The 20,597-nt window shown below is 45.0% G+C and overlaps 1 protein-coding gene across 1 annotated transcript in view; it reads right to left on the reverse strand.

The window, feature by feature from the left end:
• Positions 1–1,081: 1,081 nt before the first annotated feature.
• LOXHD1 (lipoxygenase homology PLAT domains 1) overlaps positions 1,082–20,597 on the reverse strand; it is a 186,099-nt gene continuing 166,583 nt past the window's right edge. The window contains exons 37-41 of the mRNA XM_049901744.1: positions 19,506–19,691; positions 12,600–12,770; positions 9,219–9,351; positions 7,762–7,920; positions 1,082–1,630 (exon numbers count right to left, since the gene is read on the reverse strand). Coding sequence (XP_049757701.1) covers positions 1,150–1,630; positions 7,762–7,920; positions 9,219–9,351; positions 12,600–12,770; positions 19,506–19,691 — 1,130 coding nt within the window. The 3' untranslated portion in view covers positions 1,082–1,149. The remainder of the gene's footprint in view (positions 1,631–7,761; positions 7,921–9,218; positions 9,352–12,599; positions 12,771–19,505; positions 19,692–20,597) is intronic.

Below are 20,597 nucleotides of genomic sequence, written 5' to 3' on the forward strand. Positions count from 1 at the left end.
CGGGACTGTGCTTCTCACTCTGCTTGTTTTGGAGAGCTTACCAAGAGCTCCCTGAGCCTTTCTCAGGTCAGGAAGTGTCACTCTAACTCACTCTGGGACTGAGTGCACAGGGTCCCATGGCAGGACTGCAGAAAAACTGGAACCCTGGTGCACCGGGGCACGTCTCCTACAGGAAGACTTCCCAGCCTAACTCAGCTTCATGATCAGTCTCGCTCTCTGCAAAAAAACCAGAAATTAGGTTCTGCTCTCTGCTGCATTCTTCCTGTGTGCTGACCAGCTTCTTTGTGATGTTGATCAGGGAGTGTGTGTGTGCAGGTGTGTGTGTATGTGTTTGTATGCACACACGTGTGTGCAGTTCTTGTGCTGTCTCCCCACTGAGGGCTGAGACCATGACTTTATTTTATTCCCAGTCACCTCTCAGGTCTTAGGCCCAACATTGCCCACGGAGACACAGGCGAGACGTACTGAATATCCCAGCCTGAGTGCAATAGTGACCAGACAGGCCACGCCAGAGTCAGTTCCAGGTGCTGTGGCCCCATGTCTTCTGCCTTGGTCTCTACTGTGGTACCACAAGCTAGGTCACTTGGCTGGCACTTAGCCACCGGTTCTCTGTAAAGTAGTGGAAAAAATGATGTACTTTCTCACATGCTCTTAAATCTTCTGGCAAAAACCCTTCCTCCTGACAGTTTTCTCCACTTGCCACTGGATTTATTGAAACTGGGAAAAAGAATGCATTTCTTAGTGAGTTCTTTCTGGAGTGTGTTGGTAATAATTTAATTAGCCCAGCTTTTTGGAAAAATAAGTGTTAATTAGTTTTTGCTTAAAATGTACCATCTTGACAGCCTCTTCTCCCCACACTTCTATCCCCTGGGTGAAGCCTCAATTTCCCATCCTCATCCAACAGCCAGTCCCAGCCTGACCACCCCAGTGATTGGAGAAGGAAGTGAAAAAAGGTGTTTGTGCAGCCATGGAACATGACACATGTGATTATGAGTCCTGTTGGTCCAGGAGGTTGTGGAGTTCTCAGTGGCCTGCTGGTCTACAGCGCCACACCCTGCCCCTTTGGTCCCCAGTTCCGGCTCCAGGAGGCACTGGGAAAGGGCTGCTAGAAGCCAAGGCTGAGGGCGGGAAGGTGTGGTAAGGAGCTTCTCAGACAGAAGGGAAGAGGTCTCTCCAGGTGAGCCCATCCCCCCGCTTCTTGTCCAGCCACTGGCCGCAGTTGAAGATGGTGGCTACACCGGTGCTGGTGTTGGTGACCTCCACCTTCTCCACCAGCCAGCCTGAGTAGTAGCCACTGCTGTCGTGCTCCAGCCGCACTTTGCGCAGCTCGCCCAGCTCCAGGGTCTCCAGGAAGAAGCGATCCGTGCTGCCCCGCTCAAAGAGGTTGCGCATTTTCTGCTTCAGCTCTCGCTTGCCCGTGTCCCCATTGGCCCCGAAGATGGTCACGAAGACATTGGCATCAGTGCCCGCACCTTGCTCATAGCCCGTCGTCACGATGACCTCATACTTGACAGGCACCAGGCTTTGCACCCTGCTGGCGAAGCTCTCAGTCACCTTGCTGACCTCAAATACCTTGAAGTACTTCCTTTTCCTTTTGAGTGGGATAAGGCTGTCACAGTTAAAGAAATACCTGTAGAGGGGGAGAGGAAGGGGAGAGGGCTCAGTGGACACTAGCTGAGGGCAGCACCCCTCCACAGGGTCTTCTGGTCATCCATAGATATTCCTTCTCTAGGTAACTAGATATTGGGGCTGGAAATGGGGTCTCGTTTATCTTAAACTTCAAAGTGGAGTAGAGCCTCCATCTGTCTAGTTGCTCCTTGATTCTTCTTTTATTTTTTCCCTCACACTCTATATTCAATCCATCAGCAAATTCCATTGATCCTATCTTTAAAATATATGCAGAATCAGCCCATGCGAAAAAGTATGCAGTATCTCATCGTCTACCCTTCTATCACTCTTGTCCAAGTCACTATCACCTTCAACCTGGAATATATATATATATTTTTTATGGTCTACTCTCTACACAGCAGCCTAGTGATTCTGTTGAGATGTAAGCCAGAGAACGTCATTCCTGTGCTCAGGACCGTCCAATGGCCTCCCAGATCAAGTCAGAACCAAACACCTTACAATGGCCTGTAAGATTCTATGTGTCCTGATTTGTCTTTTGCTCTCCAGGCTCACTCTGCTCCAGACATAGTAATCCCTTTGCTCCCTCAAAGGGACTGATTAATGTTTTCACCCAGTGTTATCACCTTCAGAGGCAGCTGCGGAATCCAGAGTGACAATCCCAGGCAAAGTCAAATGGAAACATGGAATGAGCACTCCTAAGTTCCTCATACTTGGCTGAATTGAGCTCTATGTGTGTATGTATGTGTTCATGGACTGCAGAGTACAAGGGTAAAAGAAAAGCCTCTGCTGAAGAAGCCACAACAAGCAGAAGCAAGTCCAGTGTCAAGACAAATGGTCTTGGACCAAGAACTACCCCCCACCCCATTCCACCACCCCGCATCCAATCTTAGCCTCTGGGTAATGGCAGTGAATCCAAGGATTTCCAAGAAGGAAGCCAGAGGGCACAGTGGGAAAACAGTGGGGGCCTAGGGTCTGGCTGCAGTCCTGCTACCCACCACCCGTGTGACCTTTGGGAAGGCATATCCCCTACCCGGGCCTTGATTTCCTCACTGGCAAAGCTAGAGGTTTGGACTGAACAGCTTTTATGATCTTCCTACTCTGAATTGCTAATACTTTAACAGCTTTGGAAGTAATTAGTCTGGTACTGGTTAATGGTTTCGAGAATGCAGAGCTGAAAGGGTATGCACAATAGTACAAAGCCAAATCCTATTTTCAATGAAAATTTATAGCAGCAAAAGAATCTGGTTTTCTACATGCCTACCAAGGACCAGGGCTTCCCATTCTTTATCTCACTCACTTCCACCACGACCTGGAGCTGTAGGCATCATTTTCCCATTTCAAAGAAGGGGAAACTAAGGCTTTGAGAAGTTGCTGTCCAAGGTGATCCAGAGCCGGCATCAGAGTCAGCTTGCCTACAGGCACTTTGCCGGAAATTTCTTTCACAAAAGCCTATCTCATTTGACTTTGCCTGGGATTGTCACTCTGGATACCGCAGCTGCCTCTGAAGGTGATACGCTGGGTGAAAACATTAATCAGTCCCTTTGAGAGAGCAACCCAGTGCCCTCGAGTCAAGGGATTACTATGTCTGGAGTAGAGTGAGCCTGGAGAGCAAAAGACAAATCAGAAAAGCCTATCTCTTTTGAAGCACTGATGGTACAGCGGTTAAGAGCTTGGCTGCTAACTGAAAGGTTGGCAGTTCCAACCCCCCAGTACGCTCCTTGGGAGATAGATGTGGCAGTCTGTTTCCATAAAGATTACAGCCTTGGAAACACTACGGGGCAGTTCTCCTCTGTCCTATAGGGCTGCTATGAGTTGGAATCAACTCAGTGGCAACAGCTTCCCCCATTGTATCACTTGATAAATTTGTATTGTTGTTGTTGTCAGCTGCCATCAAGTTGGCTCCCAACTCCTGGCGCCCTCATGCACAGCAGGATTGGACCATAATATCCATAGGGTTTTCACTGGCTGATTTTTGGAAGCTGATCACCAGGGCTTTCATCCTATGGATTGCTGTTACATATCATAATTTCTTACAGGTGGATAAACCTGCATACTTTCTTTTTAAATTCTCCAAAATTTACTTCTTTATGTATATGCCCACTAATTTACATAGCTCTATATAAAATAAATAAATAATTAAAAATTTTAAATATAAATTATGAACAAGTGTGATAACATACATGCTTTTCTTAACATGCTCTTTTTCTTTGCCTATTTGCTTGGCTCTATCGTCTTTTTTCTCCCCCATTCCTGTTCTGGAAACTGTTAAGTGCTACGGCTGCTAACCAAAAGGTCGGCAGTTTGAATCCACCAGGCTCTTCTTGGAAACTCTATGGGGCAATTCTACTCTGTCCTATAGCGTCGCTATGAGTTGGAATCAACTCCACGGCAGCGGGTTTTTTTTTTTTCTTTTACTCCTGTTCTAGGACCCCACCCTTACCTCAGGTAACCCATGTTTAGAGCTGAGGATGTATACTGCCAAATTCCCCTCCACTCCACCCAACCATACACACCTACATACACTCAGCAAATGGGGGATGGCAGCATTTGCATTACAAAAAAGGGATATAACACACTTTCTTTTTTTTTTTTTTGTATCTAGCTTTTCTCACTCAGCAATAAAAAAAAAAAAAAAATAGTTCCTGGGAATTGCTCCAAGTCATCTGGTACCTATTTAATTCATTATTTTTAATGGATGAAAAATGTTCCCTGGTGCAGATATAAGGCAATGTTTTCCAATAGACATAATTACAAAATCACCAAAATGTGGGACTGAAGGAATCTGTGGAGTCAAGACTAGCTGTGAAGGACAAACACACCAGGTTGTTCTTGCTGGAAATTGGAGTAGGGTGATAAGCAAAACTAAAGGCAAAAAAAAAAAAAAAAAAAAGAACAACAATAAAAATATATATAGATTAAAAAGCATGTACACGATCAAACTTCTGTGACCTGTGTGTGTGAGATGTTAGAAAAACGGCAGAGAGAACACAGTCACCAACATGCTCCTGGCGGCCATCTCTGAGGGGTTAGGGCTTTAGAAAATTTTTCCTTTTTTTTTTTAATATACTTTTCAGAATTATTTGAAATTTTGATAATGATTATATACTGTATATGCTATTGGGATAGCAATAAAACTCTTTTTCAATTAAAAAAAAAAAAGTCTCTCTTGTAACCTTCCATGGAAAACCTAAAAATATTTGTGAAGAACTGTTCAGAAAGATAAAGGCACTGCCAGGCAGGGGTCAGAAATGGAAAAGGTTGAAGGATGGAAATTTGAGGTTACTGTGTTCATAAGAACTGAGATTACATGCATTTGTAATTCATGGAAAGTCAAGTATTACGGTCAGCATGGTTGGAAAGGAATTATGGATTCACACATACTACTACGGAAGTGGTTGTTATAATGACAGAATGTAAGGATGCTCTAGAATGATGCTATGTAAATAGCCACAAAGATTAAACACATCTGCAAAGTCCCCCTTCTGATGAAGGCGGGATATTTCTGGGGGGAGACTGGTTCTCATCCATCTGGAATCGCAGGCATGAGCCCTGGGCAGGCAGGCAGGGGCGGCCTGGAATAGGATTTCTGAGGCTGGAACCCACTCTGTCATGCCCCCACCCCTGGACTCTAGACAGCATCTAGCTTATCTCCCAAATGGAGGGACTGAGGCACGGAGCCAAAAAAAAAAAAAGAAAGAAACCAAACCCTTTGCCGTTGATTCCGACTCATAGTGACCCCATAGAGCAGAGTAGCACTGCCCCACACAGAGCAGTGATGGGCTATTGCCAGAGGCCACACAGCAGCTCTAGTGTCCAGGGTCTCACTGCAGGAAGAGCCCCACCCTGTAAATGTCCCTTCCTCTCCTCCAGCCCCAGAGGCATGCTGGGAAAAGATGCTTCCCTTGGGAGTGGCTGATTTTTTCTACCAACTGAGAAACCTACATCAGCCCCAGGGCTGCGGGTGGGAAGCTCATTACGGGCCTTCCACTACTTCTCTTCTGGAGGCCGTAAGGTGCCAGATGGTGCTGAAATCTTAGCTGCGTCTCTCTCACTGCCAACGGTGTCCATTTAAAGATAAATCAAGTAGTGGCTACTTATTTTAATTTTACTGTTATTTTATATTCTTTTCTTTTCATTTTATATTTTATTTTAATTTAATGTTTTATATATATGTTTTTTTTTTTTAATATACATATAAACCCATTGCTGGAGAGTCAATTCCTACTCATAGTGACCCTAAAGGACAGAGAAGAACTGATCCATAAGGTTTCCAAGGAGTGGCTAGTGGATTCGAACTGCCGACCTTTTGGTTAGCAGCAGTAGCTCTCCGTAGCTCTTAACTACTGTGCCATCAAGGCTCCATATATACATATATATATATATATATAAATATTTGGCTTGAAACAACAGAAATTTATTGTCTCACAGTTCTGAAGGCCAGAGTCCAAAATCAGTTTCGCTGGACTGAAATGAGCTGTCAGCAGGGCTATGCTTCCTCTCCAGGCTCTAGGGGAGAATTCGTTCCCTACGTCTTCCAGCTTCTAACAGCTGCATCACTTCAGTCTCTGCCTTCCCGTCACATTGCCTTCTCTTCTTGAGTGTGCAAAATTTCCCTCTCTCTCTCTTTCATTTTGGTGGAAATATGCACAATCATACACCATTTCAACAACTTCTACATGTACAACCCAGCGACATTGATTACATTCTTCAAGTGGTACAACTGTTCTCATCTTCCATCTTCTAATTGTCCCACCACCATTGACTTAAACTCACTGTCCGTTAAACTTCTCATTAACCTTTCAAATAATTTTAATTTTACATTATATTTTAAAGTTAATTTTATTTATTTTGGGGTTTGCCAATGAGCAGTATCAGCACCCCTTGCTGTGGTTGGCAGGCAGTAGCGGGTGGTAGAAGGAGTGTTGACCTGGCCCTGACTTGCTGGGAAAGTGGCGACTCTTGCAGCCTCTCTCTCCCAGCTCTCAAGTCCTCACCAATATTAGTCCAGGCAGCCAAGCCCAGCACCACCCACAGGATTTATTGTACCTGGCCTGGTTTTTCTCTTAAACCGATATTGTGGTTACTATCTAAGAGCTGATTGGAAGAGTCCAGTCCGGGAGCCTACAGGTCACAGGTGGGAATGTGGACCGACACAGCCTGGAGAAGCCTGGGTCTGAGGGCCAGAGCTTGCAGCTGAGGGACCTGTCTGGGCCCAGCAGGAGACTCCTGGCTGCCACTTTTGGGTGACCACCTAGCCCAGATCCACTGACCCACAGTGCCCATTCAGGGGAAAGACTCCAGGGTTCCTGTTGTGAAAAGGACTGAAATAAGTTGGCCCAGACCCCAGGGGGTTAGCTGGGTTCAGGGGATGGCACCCCCAGCCGCAGAGTGAAGCAGGTGGCCCTGCTGCAGTGTGCCCTCTGTGCTCACTCCCTCCTGGGCCTTCCCACCTAGGACGCAAGGCTGCCCTTGGCTCCACTTTCTTCCTCTCTTCTGGTTCCTTCTCTGTGTCTTTTCCACCTTCCAGAGGCTTGAGGCTCTTTCTGGCTTCCAACGTCGTTAGGTTACCAAGTGGGTTTAATTAGACAAATTGATGGCCGTGGCTATGTTGCCCAGGTAACAAAGACCCTTAATCCTCCAGAAGGTCCCTGATGAGGAAATGCAAAGCCCCTTGTCTGGGAAACCTAGAGGCAGATGGGCCTTGGGATTACCCCAGCTTGTCTCTAGTCCCTGCTCTGCCCACACCATGACCACGGAAACAGCAGGTTTGAAAACTGTATTTGTCATTATAGAGTGATGGGAGGGCAAAGAAGGGCAAGTCTCTGTGGTCTGGCACTGTCTGACTTTCTCAGTCTTCCAAGGAAGCACTTTGCATTAAAAGGCTGGGAGCACCCAAGGTCATCTGGTCTCGTTCTCTGCCTCTGGGGATTGGCCTATCATTTAGATAACTCCAGACCTGGTAATCCTACCTCTTCCCTTTCTGTCTTGCAAGACTCCTGGTGGGATGACCTTGGCCTCAAAAGGGACAGCCACCCTGAACTCTGCCATCTTGCCCACAGGTCCAGCCTCAGTTCCTCCCCAACTGAGTGAGTGGCACTTTCTGGAGGTGGTGTTGGGGGGCACAGTACATACACGTTGCCGTACTCCATCTCAGTGATGGTGATGGTCTTGACATGCCAGACCAGCTCTCTCTTGGGGATGAACCGATCCTCTCTGGTGAGGTGGCCCACGCAGAGGGAGGCAATGTCCCCCAAGTAGACACTGTCAAACTCGAACGTGTCTGTGGTCCCTCTGCAGGAAACAAAGTGTGGCCAATGAGCTGCCAATGCCTACTAAGTCAGTATTTATTGAGTGCCTACTGCATTCTAGACCCTGGGCTCGGGAATAGGGGTAGAATGGTAAGCAAGACCTGAGGTCAGACCTTGAGTCCTTAAGGAGTACAGGCTAATTCTGGAACAAGATAATCCCAGCAATTAAAAAGCCCTACCAGCTTCCTGGTACCAGCACCAGTGAATGGTAATTCCATTGAGCCGGACGAAGTTGGGAGAAAGGTGAGTCCCTGTGCATTGAGCTGAGGAGGGTGGCTGGATTCACAGAGCAGAGGGAGGATGGAAGGGAAGAGTTCCCTGATGTGGACCTATCTTGGCAAACTCATGGAGATAAGAATAGTGGGATGTGGAGGCGCAGGACATGGGACAGAGGCTGACTTGGGCGGAGTCTGGGTTCAGGTGAGGGAAATGGTAATGGAAAAGAAGTGAGCTGCAGGCAGTTTGTGGTGGTCCTTAAGTGCCACTGGGTGGCACAAACTGTTTGCACTTGACAACTAACTTAAAGGTTGGTGATTCAAACCCACCCAGTGATACCATGGACGAAAGTCCTGGCAATCTGCTTCCAAGAAAACCCTACTCTGTAACACATGGGGTTGCCATGAGTGAGAACTGACTGATAGCAGGTTTTTGTTTAAAGGAACTCACATGTTATCCTGATGTATATGGAATTTGAATTAAAAAATATAGAGGGGTTAGAGGGGTGAGGAGGCTTTATATAAGCAATTCTGGAGGCAGCAGGGAGATTAAATGGGCATGTGAGACAGGAGGTGAAGGAGGTGAGATTCTCCAGAAGGTATTAGGGCAACTGAGAGTGGCAAGTAGAGGGGCTTTATACAATGAGACCCAATTTTCATTTTCCCATAAGCATCTTAGAGGCTGTCTCCTCCCTCCCTCTAGCTAGAACTTAAATCTATGCTGCCTTATACTACTCTTTGGCAATTTTATCAGTAAATATTTTATTTCTCAACTAGTCTGCAAGCTCCCTGTCTATGCATGGGATGATGCTTGGGATGGATGTGAAATTCCCGGTGCAGTCCCAGCTGCGGGGCAGGCTCTCATTCAATGGCAGTTCCCCTGCTTTTATAAATCACCTGTTTCATTCCCTGGAGCCAGCCCAGGATCAGCACACAGAAGGTTCTCAACAAGCACTTACCGATTAGGCCCATTTGTGGACCTATGGCCCCACCAAAGGAGAAGATCCCCCAGGCCTTTCTCTTAGCCTCCCCACCCACCACTGCCCTGTAGGCACCCAGTTCCTACTTCCTAAAGGCCCGCTGCCTAGAAGAGTTTTCGATGAGAAACTCTTTGGATCGGTTCTTCCTGCCCTCCAAGATGAGCCAGACGTTCTCCCTGGTTTCTCCTTGGTTGCCCGTTTCTATGACGACCTCGTAGGCTGTAATGGAGGAGGTGGGAGAGGATTAGAGAGGGGAAGTAGCCACCCATCACCAGGGTCTGAGTTCTGGGTCCTTCCAGCAGCTCTCAGACCACAGCCTAGGGGTGGGTTGGGACAGGCTAAAGTCACCACAGTTGAGGCACTGTAAACAGCACCTGCCTTGATTCTGGGGCTGATGGAGTGATGGTTCCCATTTCATTTATAGTAGCAACATTTTTGCTGGGCAAACACGGGGGCTGCTGGGATGGTGCACCAGCCACCTGCCCACCGCTTGCCTCCAGGAAGTAGGATGTAGGGAAGAACATTCAAGAGATGCTAGGGCCTGGCTTTCATGGACAACAAGGCCCTGAGATCCAAAACGGGATCCTCCACAGAGAAGGGAGGGGAGGCAGGGGCCCAGGGACAGAAAGGCCCAAGACTCAAGGAGAGTCTAGCACTCAGTTCTCTCCCTTGTGTCACACTCGATGTCATGGCAACCTCCCTCCCCACAGCTTGCTCAGGTGTGTCTCAGGTTAAGTGGGTGCCAAAGCTGGGCTAGGCTCTAGGTGATGCTAGAACTCAGTCTCTAGCCCCAGACACAAACTCTTAACTCCAACCCCTCACCTCCTGGTATTTTCTCTCCTCACTCCAACTACTCTGATTCTGCTGTTCCTGGAGCATGTAGGTCTGTCCTGCCTTAGGGCCTTGACAAAGCTGGTTCCCTCTGCCTGGAATGCTTTCCTTCCTTCCCCCCATTGGCTTGGCTCACCTCCTCATCTCTTTCTAGTCTTTGCTCCAATGTCACCTTCTCAAGGAGGTCTACCCTGAACACCTTAATTAAAATTGCAACTGCTTCCCCCCCCCCAGCACTCCTCGTCGGGCTGACCTTGCTCTATGATTTTCTCTTGTCGTTAGTACCTATCACCTTCTAACATGTTATATTATCCGTCATTTTATTGCACATTGTCTACCACTCCCCTCCCATTTGAGCGTAAGGTCTGTGAGGGCAGGGTCTTTGTTTTGTTCACTGATACGTAATAACCCAAGTGCCCAGAGGAGTGCCTGGCCCATGGTAGGCACCCAATAGATACTTGCTGAGTGAATGAGTGCATGATTGGACTAAACCCAGGAAGCTTCGAGAGAGGTACATTTGTGTGGAATGCTTCCACACATACAAAGCTCTGTTCAAGTACAAAGGGTGCGTGTCCTCACAAGCTGAGTGTTCAGAGATGCCCCTCGGGGACTCAGACACCAGAAATTGGTGCCACAATGGCAGGGGTCTCTTTCACTCCTGTGCCCCCAAAATCCAGACTAGGTCCTGGCACTTAGTAGATACTCAATAAATATTTGTCAAATGGTAAAAACTAAGGTAGCTGAGGGTTGGGATGTTTGGCTAAAGCTGAATCCACAGCTGTGGCTCTCCCAAGGTCAAGCCTCCATCGGAGGACACAGGTGTGGCTGCCTGTTCTCGATGGGCAACCCAGAGGGCACCGCTTTGCCTTCTCCAGGCTCCTGGTAAAGACAGATCCATCCAGGCTGTCTCCTGGGCTTCGTGCCCTGCCCAGCCATCTCCAGTACAAGCACATCCTTCCAGAACTAACGCAAGCAACGTCTCCCCTCCGCAATCTCCCTGCCAACCCAAATCCCACAGGTCTTAGCAGCTGTTTGGCAGGAAATCTGTGAAGGACACTCAGTGATTCTCTTCCAGGCCTCACAAATCTCTCCTCCTCTGAATGCCAATGGCCTGCAGTGTCTCTGTTGCTCATCCTGCCACTTGCGTAAGGGCTTAAGCTTTCCTATTGCATAAGGGGCTTAAAAGCTTCTCTTTCCAACTAGATTGTGAGACTCTCAGAAAGTGGCTGCATCTTCTTCCATTTACTGGCCCTGACTAATGGAACGCCTACTAAGTCCCAGGGTCTATAGTGCTGCAGAAGGCTACAAACATGCGTGGTACTGCCCCTGACCTCTGGGAGCTTACAGTTGTCTAGGGAGACTGGTACATGTGCAAAGTTCCATAAAAGTTAACTAGAGGTCACAAAGCAGTTTGCATTACCCGTAACACCTAAAATAAAGCTGGTTGCCCAGTGACTCCTCAGCAAGTCCAACCACAGAAAATCCACCTTCTCAACAAGGGCAGGGATCCCGCTGCAGTAAACTGGACAAATGGGTACTCAGCCCTCATTTGAGTGCTCCCAGGGACATCACCACTCACCACCTCACAAAGCAGTTGATCTCATCTAATTTAGATGGTGTGGAAGAGATGAGTGGCTTTCTACCCACAACCCATGCTTCTCTTCCATGGAGTAGAGTTGTCACCAGAAAGTGACCTCCCAGCCATGGACTACATTTTCCAGCTGCCCTCGCATCTAGTTGGAGTCACATGGCTATTTCTCACCAGTGGAATGTGAGTTAATGTGTTAAGAGGGGAGTATATGTCTTCTCCTTGCTCTCTTTTTCCTTCTGCAAGAAACTTGGGAGCCACATGTTGAAGGTGGCAGAGACATACAATGGAAGGAGCTTGGGTCCCCGAATCACAGCATGGAAGACTTGCCATCAAACACCAACGCTGGAATGCTGATTGCATAACTGAGAGATCAACTTGGTTGTATTAAGCAACTGAAGTTCGGTGGTTTATCTCCTACTGCAGATAGTGTTACCTTAATAACTAATATTGGAAAATTATTTCTTTACTCCAGGCTTTGATAATCCTTCTTTGAGTTTGTTGGACCCTGACACTGGCATCTTTACTAAAAACACCTCTCTAGTCTTTATGGTTATCCACCTTAGGAATCAATTACTCTTTCCCTTCAAATATTCCCTGAGGAAAGGATCAAAGAGAAAGTGGCTGATGGAGATGCTGGCTCCCCCTGTACATTCTGTTTCTAGAAAGACTTGATTCAGCAGTTGTTGCCACAGGCACTGATTGAATGAAGTCATTGATATAAAAATAAACCAGAGAGGGCTTCACACCAAACTGCCCAGCCCAGCCCAGCCCAGCTTTCAGGGCTCCCCCCTGATTCAGGGCCATGAGCGGGCATCAGTATCTTGGCAGTTCCAGGTTCACCAAGCAACACCAAGGGTGTTTACTTACGTACCTCCCAAATAATATTTCTTTCTTTGGGCATTTGATTCCTCTCCAGCTCTAACAGTCTCTTCTTTAGAATGTTCTAACACTATGCCCCTCCAGTCCCCTGAGTGATTCCCATTTAACTCTGGAGATTAAGTTCAGGTATCACAAGCTGGGCTGGCCCCATTGGTCCCCCACGTACTGGTCTCCTCCAGCTCGTCATGGATCTCGTTGTTGGCACAGGCGAAGTCACGCACTGTCTGCCTGTCGCCCTCGCTCCTGGAGAGCCAGCAGTCACATTGGAAGTGGAAGGTCTCATCACGGGAGTTGTCTTTCACATCAACATAGTTCAGGTGCCAGGCAGGAAATATCCCTGTGGAAAAGATATTGTGGGGACTGGGAGCTGAACAGGATCTCTCTTCCCCTTTCATATTTTCACTCTCCACCCACCCCCAACCCATTGGCTGTGTGGCCAAGGGCAAACTCTCTCTTCTCTGGGCTTGGCCTCCTTGATGAAATGTGGGCTTTGGGCTAGACGGTTTCTGAAAGCTCCTCCAGCCCAGAGGATATAATTCTCAAATGTTCCAAGGTTTACTTCAGGAAAAAGACTTAGGAGTTCTGAACCAGTGTGGAGCCCCAATCTTTTCAGGCAAGAGATGGCAGACTAAGTGAGAGCGAGACGGGCTGCGAATGCTCCCTGGATTTCATTATGCCATCTACTGCTGGCGATTCCCCAGTGATTCTCCACATCTGTTGGGATAAAAGTGCCATTTCCATGTTCAGATATTTAGGGCCTTCTTCAGCCTGACTCAATATCTTATCTTTCACTTCAATACGGAAGGACCCTTATTCAAATCCCCCATTCCAGACAGATGGATTTATTAAGCATCCATTTGGCACTCCCTCCCTTCTCGTTATGGCTCCAAACTATTTCCCTGCCTTAAATATCCATCTAGCTTCTGAACAACTTAAGTCTCACCTGATTCATGAGGACCCCAAAGGCTCCAAGGCCACAGTATTCATTATCTGTCCATTCACTTGTCCTTGAACACAGATGGCTTAAATTTTTGCTGTTGAGGCTGTGACTATACCCTAGCCCTTATACCTCTGTTTTTAGGTGTATGTATGGATTCTACAGTTAGATTTTAGAGAGTGGAGTCATGTCTCATGGCTTCCCTTTTTTAATAATTTATTTTATTTTTGTTGTTATTGTTGAGAATATACACAGCAGAACATACACTAATTCAACAATTTATACATGTATAATTCAGTGACACTGATTACATTCTTCAAGTTGTACAACCATTCCCACCCTCCTTTTCTGAGTTGTTCCTCCCCCATTAACATAAACTCACTGCCCCCTGAATGTCATATCTAATCTTTTGAGTTACTGTTGTCAGTTCGATCCCATACAGATAGTCCTTAAAAGAGCATAATGCTCAAGGCATACATTCTTTACTAGTCAACCTCAACTATTGTTCGGTTTAAGGAAGATTTCAAGGAATATTTTTAATTTAAGGTTTAAAGATTATCTCAGGGTCATAGTTTGAGGGGTTCATCCAGCCTCTATGACTCCAGAAAATCTGTATTCCATTATAATTTGAAATTCTGTTCTGCATTTCCCCTCTTTTGATCAGAGTTCTTCTTCTGAATCTTTGATTAAAATGTTCAGTAATGGTAGCCAGGCACCATCCAATTCTTCTGGTCTCTTGGCAAAGGGGGCAATTGTGCATGGAGGCAAGTAGCCACACATTCCATTTCCTTCCGTATTCCTGAATCTCCTTCTTTCTCTGTTGCTCCAGGCTAATGGATGCCAACTCTTGTACTTTGGATGGCTGCTTGTAAGCTTCAAAGACCCCAGGCACTATGCAACAAACTAGGAGGTAGAATAGAAGCACTAAACATGATATTAGGCCAGTTAACTGGGTTGTCACATGAAACCATGACCCTAAACCTCCAAACCAAGGAACCAAATCCCATGGTTATACATAAGCAGCCTCAGCAGCTATTCTTATTTTTTGTCATTGTTGTAAATATATCTATAACACAACTTTTGCCAATTCAACTTTTTACAGTTATAAAACTTATCGACGCCAATTACATTAATCAGCTGTGCAACCCTACCCTTAATCAATGGAATTTTTCCATCACCATAAACTGAAAATCTCGTGACTTCTTAACTGCATCATGGGGATATGGACCTAGACAGTGCTCAGTAAACACAGAACTGACAAATTGGTTTTACTTTCTAAAGTGAACTGTCAGTTTTGTATCCTAGTACAAACTCTTGAACATTCTGCTTGGCTAGAAAGATAATTAACTTCACTAAGTAACTTCTTCCTTAAAAATAAACTCTGTCAAGCTGAGTGATCCATCTGGCGATCCAAATTTCTTATACAAGATCAATAGATGGTTCAAAGTAAGACATGAAAACATCACTCAGCCCTAGCTATGAAAGAATACGGAATCTAAGCATAATCTTTCCACAAACAATTTCACACGCACATTATCCAAGCTGCTGCCCCAGGTGACACTTTGGTAGCTGGCAGATCTAGGCTCCAAGCTTACCATATTCTTCAAACTGACCACATTATAATCATCTCAGTCCTCCATTTCCTCACTTGTACAATGTGGGTATTCTGATTCCCAGATGATTTCTGAGGCTCTTTACAGTTCTATGAATCTATATTATTAAGAGGAAACCTATCATTCACTTTTTTGTTAACAATTCTTCATCTCACCAGTGTTTTCATTTCAGAGGAAGCGAGAAGTAGAGCAAGCCGAATTAGAAAATAAACACACTGTGTTACAATTTGTTCAGTACTTTAAAAGCTATCTGGGTAATTGAGAATTACAGGGAAGAATTAATCATTTATCTTGATTTTCTTCTCTGAACTATCTTTCATGGTAATCAAATAGCCTAAGGGCCATTTTTTTTACAGAGGAACTCTAGCTAATAAGTGGATAAGAAATAACAGAATTAGAAAATCATCATTTATAACCCCTAATTGATCATCACTGGGTGAGACCATTAGATGAAGAGTTATGAGTGTGCTTTACAATAGAGCAAACAGGCTGACTGCCCTTGTAACCACTATTTGATGTTAGCATCTGTAAGAGTGAGGCTGCTGGGATGTTATATGAAGTACACAGGTACCACTCTGAAGTGGTCCTTATACCATCTATAAAGTAGTCTTACCAAAGAAAATTGAACCTAAGTCTAATCAAGCTGTAGATGAACCAAGTCCTAGGGCGACTTCCTGAGTATCAGCTTGGATGATGTATGTGTTAAAGTGTTCGTGGAAGCTAACTTCCAGTTAATAGGAAACATGGAAAATAAACAGTGATACCATGAAGAACCAAACAGAAAAATCCACAATATAAACTACAGATCAGCCAATCTGGTTCCTTCAACACATCAATGGCACGAAAAAATAAAGGGAGTAGGAACTACTCCAAATTAACAGAGACTTAAGAGACATAATAACTAAATGGAAGGCAGATTTGTTTGTTCTTTTGGCAGTCCATGATATATTCAATATTCTTCACCAAGACTATAATTCAAAGGCATTAATTCTTCTTCAGTCTTCTGTATTACAATGACATGTACAAAGACCTGGAGCTAGAAAACCAAAAGTGAAGATCCCTCTCAGCGTTTCTCAAGTTGAAAGAACTGAAGAAAAAATTAAAGCCTTGAGTTGCAACATTGAAGGATTCTGTGGGGAAAATATTAAATGATACAAGGAAGCATCAAAAGAAGATGGAATGAATACACAGAGTCACTATACCAAAAAGAACTGGTCGATGTTCAACCATTTCAGGAGGTAGCGTATGATCAGGAACTGATGGTACTGAAGAAGAAGTCAAACCTGCACTGAAAACATTGGCGAAAAACAAGGATCCAGGAATTGACAGAATGCCAATTGAGATGTTTCAATGAATGGATGTAGTGCTGGAAGTGCTCACTTGTCTGTGCCAAGAAATTTGGAAGACCTCTACTTGGCCAACCTGCTGGAAGAGATCCATATTTATCCCCATTCCCAAGAAAGGTCTTAGCTTGTAGTAACATTTAAACTTCCATTCCTAGATGAGAAAGTTACTATAAGGAGGAAGTTGGAGCCTCTACTGTAGAACCCGGACTTCCCTATCCTTCTTCTGATCCTAGTATTCCACCCACCAGGGCTCAGTGAGGACACAGAAGTCTTTCCCTGCTAAGCTAAGACCTACCAATGATATGGTCCTGCTTTCAGACCCAAGTCTTGTTGGAGGGCAGGAGGCCCACTTCTCTGCCTGAAATGGACAAAGCGTCACATCAATGATTCAGGATTTCTTTAAGTCCAAGCATCATTATGGGACCAAGGCAATCAGTCTTGGGCTATTCAAGGGGAAATCAAATGCTTTGGGGAAAATCTGATACTTAAATCATAGTAGCATTGACAAGGAGCAGGCTTAGCGCTGTTGTGAGCTGTCCATGGTGCTGATCCACCTCCCTTTTCTCAGGGTTTTCACAGTGATGAGACAGGAGTCAGGTGTCAGATTTTTGAATAGTAGAAAAACGCAGCAAGAAAACTAAGTTTAGATACATGCAAAATCAGTGCCTGGGATGAAGGGCAGCCTGATATGTCAGATCCCTCTAATTAGACCTGTGATGATACACACCATGTGTCTTTTACTTGTTGACTGTTGGGGACAGAGGTACATCCTGATCTTGTGAAGTGTCTGGAGCAGAAGACAGTCTTAATGATTATGACTGTTTTTATTAAGGCAGATTTTCGACCACCAGCCAACCTGCTACTGGTCCTAAGAAAATCATAAAGGATGAAAAGTGGAAAAAAATTAAGGGGATTTTGTTTTCTTTCCTTCTTGGGAAAGAGAAGAGAATCATTAAGGATATTTTGAGGATGTTTTGTAAGCACGTTTCATCCCACAGACTCTAAAGATACCTGTTCTAGATAAGCCCCCCCTCCCCAATTACAGTAAACATATGGGCAGGCACAGTGGACAGAGATAGAAGAGGGCGTTCCTCATCTCCTCGTTTTTTTTGAACCTTCTGGGGATAGTGGCCAGGCTAAGGGTGCAGAATGGTGACTGGCAGGGTGGGCTGGCAGGCATACAATATGGAATACCAGAATAAGCATCAGAGCTAACATCAGGAAAACTAGATTGAATCTCTTTCTATGGCTGTGTCCTTTTCTAGCTGTGTGGGCCTGAGAAAGGCATTCAACCTCACTGGGCCACAGTGTATTTCCATTGCAGAAAAGGGAGAGCTAGGGGGTGGTAATAAAGTGTTCTTGCTTTAGTAATTCACAAAGTTGTTGTAAGGATCAAATGTTTGTACCTTTAATACCAAGCAGAGTTCCAGGCATGTAGTTTTGAAAACTAAAGAGGACTGTGAAAGTATTTTATTGCCTTAAAGACTGGCTGTTTTATCTGTGCCTAATCTGAGTTTATGCCATGTTATGGAAAAGTTTAACTGCTTACCTCATGTTAATGCAAAATAGTCTAAATGAAATGCACGGTTAATTGCCTCCATGAACAACTGCCTCCTTTTCCAGGAGGCTAGAAGAATTGGATGGTGCCCAGATATCATTACTGAATGTTTTGATCAGATTCTATAGAAGAATTGTGATCAAAAGGGGCAAAAATGCAGAACAAAATTTAAAATTCTCAGGGAATTTAGACTTCCTGGAGCTACTGAGGCTCAATAACACCCCCCCCTAAAAAAAACTATGGCCCTGAAATAATCTTTAAACCTTAAACCAAAAATATTCCCTAAAGTCTTCTTAAAACTGAACAATAGTTTAACTTAATTAGTGAAGAATGTCTGCCTTGAGTACTGTGATCTTTTAAAGAACTATTCGTCTGCCTTGAGTATTGTGGGATCAAATTGACAAGAGTAACTCGAAAGCTTAGTTAGGAAGCTTAGGGCAGCAGTGAGTTTGTTAATGGGGGAGAAACAATTCAGAAAATAGGGTGAGAATGGTTGTACAACCTAAAGAATGTAATCAATGTCACTGAATTGCACATGTAGAAACTGTTGAATTGGTATATGTTTAAAGCTGTGTATATTTTCAACAACAAAAAATAAAATAAATTATTTTTTAAAAATCATAATAGTCTACTTCCTTAGGAAGAGAGATTGCAAAACGCCAAGTCGTGTTTCATCAGTCACCACAACACGTCGGTCCTCAGTGGACAAACACAACCTTCAGGACAGCTCTGGGCCACTGGTGGAGAGGCTCAGAAAAGGCTGGAGAAGACCTGGAACAGATGGCTTTGCCAAAGCTGATTTCATTGCGAGACAGGAAAGATGAGTTACAGCAGTATGAATTAAGAAAGCAGTATGTATCGAGGAAGTGAAATGTAGTATTTAACAACTCCACTCATTACTTCAAGGCCCAAAGCAAAAAAAAAAAAAAGTCAACATGACCCAAAGACAGAAAAGGACAACCCAAGAAATGTTGCGAACATGAAGTTCATCACAGTTACAGATGTGATAAAATACTGCTTTATGTACTTGAAAGTTAAAAATAAATGTCTTGCTTGGCATCTATCTTATTTTATAGTTTATATTTATAAATAATTTTGACGAATTTTAGGCCTACTGTTATGAATAACGGAGCCCTGGTGGCACAGTGATTAAGAGCTTGGCTGCTAACCAAAAAGTTGGCAGTTTGAATCAGACAGTTGCAGCTTGGAAACCCTAAGAGACAGTTCAACTCTGTAGGGCTTGTAGTGTTCTACAGGGTCTCTATGCCTTGGTTTCATTTTTGTATTATAAGTAAACAAGAACAATTCTTTATAGAAAATCCACGGGAAGCAAATTTGGTGATATAGCCTTTCTTTTCTTAATTTTTATGCTTGAACTGAACGGAATGAATGCTGTACATCACAAAAAGCAAAGAACTACGAATCTCCCCTAGGGGATGCGGGAGGAACTAAACATAGTCTCTAAACTTGTCCAGAGATATTGGCTCTTCTTAACTGATGGAAGTATCAAAATAGCGACAGTCTTTCATTTTTAGTTGCCTGCATCCCTAGGGTAGGCAGGGCAGACAGACTGTCAGGGTAGTGGTTAAGTGCTCAGGGTGACCTTGAGCGGAGTTACCTTTGTTGTCGTGCCAGACCCTCAGCTTGCAGAGGTGGCCCAGGCTCAGCATGTCGGAGAAGTTGAACGTGTCTGTGTTGTTCCGTTCGAACTTGTTCCAGTTGGCCGACTGCTTCAGGGCTAGGGTCCCACTGTCCCCGTTCTCCCCAAAGATGATGATGAAGACGTTGGCATCGGTGCCTGCTCCTGGGGTAGGGAACACAAGATGTGGGCTCAGGTGCCAAGCTCTCTGACACCCAGACATCTAGCCTTGCTCCTGGACTCCTTGCATGGGCCAGGGCTGCGACCAACTGAAACCAAACCCGTTGCCATTGAATAGATTCTGACTCATAGCAACTCTGTAGGACAGGGTAGAGGGTTTCCAAGGCTGCAACTTTTACAGAAGCAGACTGCCACATCCTTCTTCCACAGAGCTGCTGGTGTGTTCAAACCACTGACCTAGTGGTCGGCAGCTGAGAGCTTAACCATTGCACCACCAGGGCTCACCAGGGGTGTAGGTGGGCAGAGTTCAGAGTCAACAAATCCAAAGGCGTGGTTGGAAAGGGCTGGCTAGTGTTCTGTGCTCCTGGGCCTGATTCTGTCCTTCACCTTATCTTTTTGTCTTGCAAATGCTATTGGCCTAACTGAAGTCACGGTTACCAGGTGTGAATGGTTTAGTGCAAAAACTCTTCTACTCTTGGGGAAACACACCAACCTTAAAAGGCATTCTACGTAGATTGGCTTTATGATTCAGAGCACAAGCTCCCTTCTGCACAATGTGGGTTCGGAAGGAAGCAGAAACATTCCTTGCTGCTTAAATCTACCTCTGGTTGCCATTTTATACTAGATCTTCGTATCATTTGCTTAGGCCAAACAAAAATATTAACGCCAGTTAATAGTAAATGCTTCTGGAAGAGGTGACCCTGTGAAGCTCTTCTGACACACACCCTGCTGTTATCAATGAGTTTATCAATTATTTTCTGAGAGCACATTTTGAGGGAGTGGAAGGGCTTGAAAACACATGGCCCTTTGGAACTTTAAGCAAAATTGGCAAAGGCTCCACCATGAAGGGAAAAGGAAGAAAGAAGATGTCAAAAGCAAATGTTACCAGCT

The sequence above is a fragment of the Elephas maximus genome, chromosome 11 (assembly GCF_024166365.1).
Source record: "Elephas maximus indicus isolate mEleMax1 chromosome 11, mEleMax1 primary haplotype, whole genome shotgun sequence".
NCBI lineage: Eukaryota > Metazoa > Chordata > Mammalia > Proboscidea > Elephantidae > Elephas > Elephas maximus.